Here is a 2,663-nt window from a genome sequence, read left to right on the forward strand (position 1 = left end):
TACGTTGAACATGTCCTGGGGCGACTCGTCCATGGGTGCAACCTGTGCATTGCACATGGGGGCGTCAGGCAAAAATTGTATAATTCTCGCAGACATTGTCATTGCTTCCTTGAACAGTGATTTTCTGAATTTAAATTGAACAAGTAGGTTTCAAAGCCACAAGTCGCCCCTGAACATGTCAGCAAAAGTAGGGTCAATTAGGCATTAGCTAATCACTAATCTTGCTGGAAATAAGCCCTGGAATTAATTTTCAATATAAATTTTTTGAAGTTTACCTCAATACTAATGAAAATATTTTGTTTCGATCAGGGATGTCACGGATGTGATTTTTCAGACATCTGCAGATGCGGATGCGGATATATGATTACGGATGCAGATGTTGATGCGGTTGTCAATTTTCATGCGGATGTTCCGCATTCGCGGATATCCGTAGCATCCCTTGTTATATTTCGCTTTTTTCACATAACCATGTGCAAAAGTTATTTGGGCGAGCAGTAAATACACCAAGAAAAATTTTTCTGCAATATTTTATGAAGCGATATTTGTTTTCAATATCCGCATGGTATGATGCGGATGCGGATATGTGATTACGGATGCAGATGTTGATTCGAATGTCAATTTTCTTGCGGATGTTCCGCATTTGCGGATGCGGATATCCGTTGCATCCCTAGTTTCGATAACGAATTTCGAGATTATGACGAAACAAAACTAAATCAATTTGATCAGCGAAATGACCCGTCGTCCACTCGAAGACTTTTAACATGGTCTATCACAACAGGACTATAAATATCAGTTTGTTCACATATTCAAGTAGAATTTTGACAACACTGATGAAATTTCATCAGTTAACTCGCAACTCAAATGTAGATGTGAATAGAGCGTTTTAATTAAAAAAACATGCTTTGTAGCATTATTATGAAATTACATCGCATTGTATTAGTTTTTTCTTCAAACTTATGATTTTTCGGTTTTCTGGGCTAACTTTTCTTTCTTTGCTGCTTCCGCCTCAGCTTCAACCTTTTCATGTTTCGCAATCAAGGCATCTACCTCTGTATTGGTGAGAATTTTAATTATTGTTTTCTCGTTTTCCCTTGTTAGTACTGCCATTTCAACTGTTGAAAAAGGAATATTTTATTGTCATCATATAACGTTAAAAAATTTTACATACTTTTCTCGGATGTTAACTTGGTCATATCAAGTGTTTTGGAAAGAATTTTCACTGCAAGATCCTGCGCATGTGACAATGTAATCTCAGCATCCCCAAGTTCTTGCTTAAGAGCTGAAACTGCAGCCTGATAAAAGGAGTCAAAAATTCAGAATTTGTTAATGGATTCATATTTTACATACCGCAGAGTTGTTACCAATACATGTAGCTTTCCAACCACCGTAGTTTCCGCTCGGATCCGATTGATAAAGCTGATATCCATAATGTTTATCCCAGCCCATGTATAGAATGGATACCCCAAATGGACGTTTTCCACCGTATTGTGTATAAGCTTGTTTTACATCGCACAAATGTGACACTAGTTGTTCGCAAGGCATGGCTTCACCATAATTTAGTTGGTACCGTTGGGCAATCACTCGCAATAAATTTGTTAATACGTTAGCGTCGGAAGTGATACCAGCTACTGAGCAAACCATATCACTAGAAAACAATTTTGAATGAGATTATCTACATAAAACTAGGTAGGTTAAAAGCAATACTCATTCAGCTTATAGATTTTTTCAGAGAAAATAACACTATCTAATAGTTTATTGGTATTTCTCCTTTCGGCAGCTAACAATATACCATCCTTAGCTAATATTCCTAGCGACGTTCCAGCATGGGAAATAGCTTCCATGGCATACTCAACTTGATACAAACGACCCTCTGGAGAAAAAATAGTGGTTCTCGAATCATACCGACGAGCCTGTAAACATAAAATTAAGTTAAAATGCAAAATCACCTGCGGTTTAACCTCAAACAGCGAAATTGATTCATTTCTTTTTCACAAATAGCTGCAAGTATGTAAACATACCATGGTATTTAATTAGCAAGATTTTGTAAGCGGCACACTTGTGTAAAGAAATTAGAATTAGCAAGTCACTAATTTTTACGTTTACCAAAATTCGAAAACTATTTTTATATTTATCTTAATACAAAACGGAGCTATGAGAAAGACTGTTTGTTGTACTTCTACTTGTATGACACCGCAGCAGAGATGCCAGATGTTTTTGAAAAATGTCTGCAACTGCTCGAAAACCTGGAAATATCTGCTTGAAATCTGAATAGTAGGAGGGTGGTAATATTCAAGACACGACGGCATGACGTTGACTAACGTATTGTTATATTCCATTAAAACAAATAGTAGAGGGAATTGCAACGCTTCTATTACAAAACTTCGAGGCACCAAAAGGTACCAGTTGCCGATTATTCTTGTTTACTGGTTAGTCCGTCCAGAATTCCAGACATTTCAGTATTTTGCAGTAGCCATGTACTACTAACAGCCACCGGCATTACGGGTGAAATCGGCCCGAGATGACCGGTACTATTTTGTCTTTCCTCCTTTCAGTTGCTAACACCTAGCGTCCGTATGTAACCGGTACGGTTTAGTAATGAAACTGATGGGGTTTGATTGATTGATTTCTTTTGAAGGGACTTTAGCCCCAAACGGTCATTCGTC

The 2,663-nt window shown here is 37.6% G+C and overlaps 1 protein-coding gene across 1 annotated transcript; it reads right to left on the reverse strand.

Moving 5' to 3' along the window:
• Positions 1-864: 864 nt before the first annotated feature.
• Positions 865-2,228, reverse strand: LOC129725302 (proteasome subunit alpha type-4). Its single transcript, XM_055680929.1, has 5 exons — positions 2,019-2,228; positions 1,705-1,910; positions 1,348-1,645; positions 1,169-1,292; positions 865-1,112 (listed from the first exon to the last, which is right to left on the reverse strand). The coding sequence occupies exons 1-5, from the start codon at positions 2,019-2,021 to the stop codon at positions 955-957; spliced, it is 789 nt and encodes a 262-aa protein (XP_055536904.1). The 5' UTR covers positions 2,022-2,228; the 3' UTR covers positions 865-954.
• Positions 2,229-2,663: the final 435 nt, after the last annotated feature.

This window comes from Wyeomyia smithii, chromosome 2 (assembly GCF_029784165.1).
Source record: "Wyeomyia smithii strain HCP4-BCI-WySm-NY-G18 chromosome 2, ASM2978416v1, whole genome shotgun sequence".
Classification (NCBI taxonomy): domain Eukaryota; kingdom Metazoa; phylum Arthropoda; class Insecta; order Diptera; family Culicidae; genus Wyeomyia; species Wyeomyia smithii.

What these genes read in the sequence shown, in the direction of transcription:
- LOC129725302 (XM_055680929.1), bottom strand. An exon ending in GTATTGGTAACAACTCTGCG is followed by an intron (nt 1,293 to 1,347) that starts GTATGTAAAATA and finishes TCCTTTTATCAG; the next exon opens with GCTGCAGTTTCAGCTCTTAA. An exon ending in CAAGTTAACATCCGAGAAAA is followed by an intron (nt 1,113 to 1,168) that starts GTATGTAAAATT and finishes CTTTTTCAACAG; the next exon opens with TTGAAATGGCAGTACTAACA.